Raw genomic sequence first — 833 nt, forward strand, 5'->3', positions numbered from 1 at the left:
TTTGTTTAAATAATTATTTAATGATGATTTCCTCTAGGTTGTACATCCCACAAATAGTAGGGTTATGTCTAGTTTGTTCAGTCTTATGTTTCCAGCATCTAACACAGCTGGGAACACAATAGAATAGGAAATGCATCTCTATTGACTGAATATATAAACTGGTTATTGTCTGTGCTTTTAGAAACCTGCAAATTGAAAGTATAAAATTTTATAGTTTTTCTTGTTTTTGACACTGTTGTGTTTTCCTGTTATTTTACTTCCTATGCTTTTCACGATGCAAGTGAAATGGTCAGCCTGATACTTACTACACCAACCAGCATCAAAATTTCTGTTGAGATCTGTGCCAGTGCAACTAGATCCAGCTCTGGTGGAGCGGGTCTTCCTCCACATTCGGTTCTGAAAGTGCAGTGTGTGGTTAGGACAAGTATAACAGAATGGCTAATTTTAATTTTATCAGCCCCTCTTAGTATTGGTTCTTATACCGTGGTCCAGGTGTAGATGTAGCCGTCAATATTGACCACAGGCAAGACATAAAAGTCTAGCTTGTCGAGAAATTCTGTCATGTGGATCTCACGTCCATAGGTCCGAACAGCCTGTGTACAAATTACAAAGCAGAATTTCATGGAAAATGGTATGCATTATGCACTGAAATTTACATAGACTGGACAAATGTTGACTCTGATAACAAAAGTGGTTACCCTTTTTGAGGTAGAGATTATTAATATTGATAAAAAGCAAATAGCAAAGTATTACTAATAGTTTTGATAAAAATCATTTCTGATTCTCTAAGTACTCTATTTTATCCACACATAACTCATTTAGATATTATTTTT

General features: G+C 35.2%; 1 protein-coding gene across 1 annotated transcript in view; it reads right to left on the bottom strand.

The window, feature by feature from the left end:
* The window catches only part of CPB1 (carboxypeptidase B1 (tissue)), a 36,836-nt gene that overhangs the window by 15,870 nt on the left and 20,133 nt on the right, over positions 1 to 833 (bottom strand). The window contains exons 7-8 of the mRNA XM_010858123.1: positions 483 to 593; positions 306 to 396 (exon numbers count right to left, since the gene is read on the bottom strand). Coding sequence (XP_010856425.1) covers positions 306 to 396; positions 483 to 593 — 202 coding nt within the window. The remainder of the gene's footprint in view (positions 1 to 305; positions 397 to 482; positions 594 to 833) is intronic.

The sequence above is a fragment of the Bison bison genome, unplaced genomic scaffold, assembly GCF_000754665.1.
Source record: "Bison bison bison isolate TAMUID 2011002044 unplaced genomic scaffold, Bison_UMD1.0 scf7180017864384, whole genome shotgun sequence".
NCBI classification, from domain to species: domain Eukaryota; kingdom Metazoa; phylum Chordata; class Mammalia; order Artiodactyla; family Bovidae; genus Bison; species Bison bison.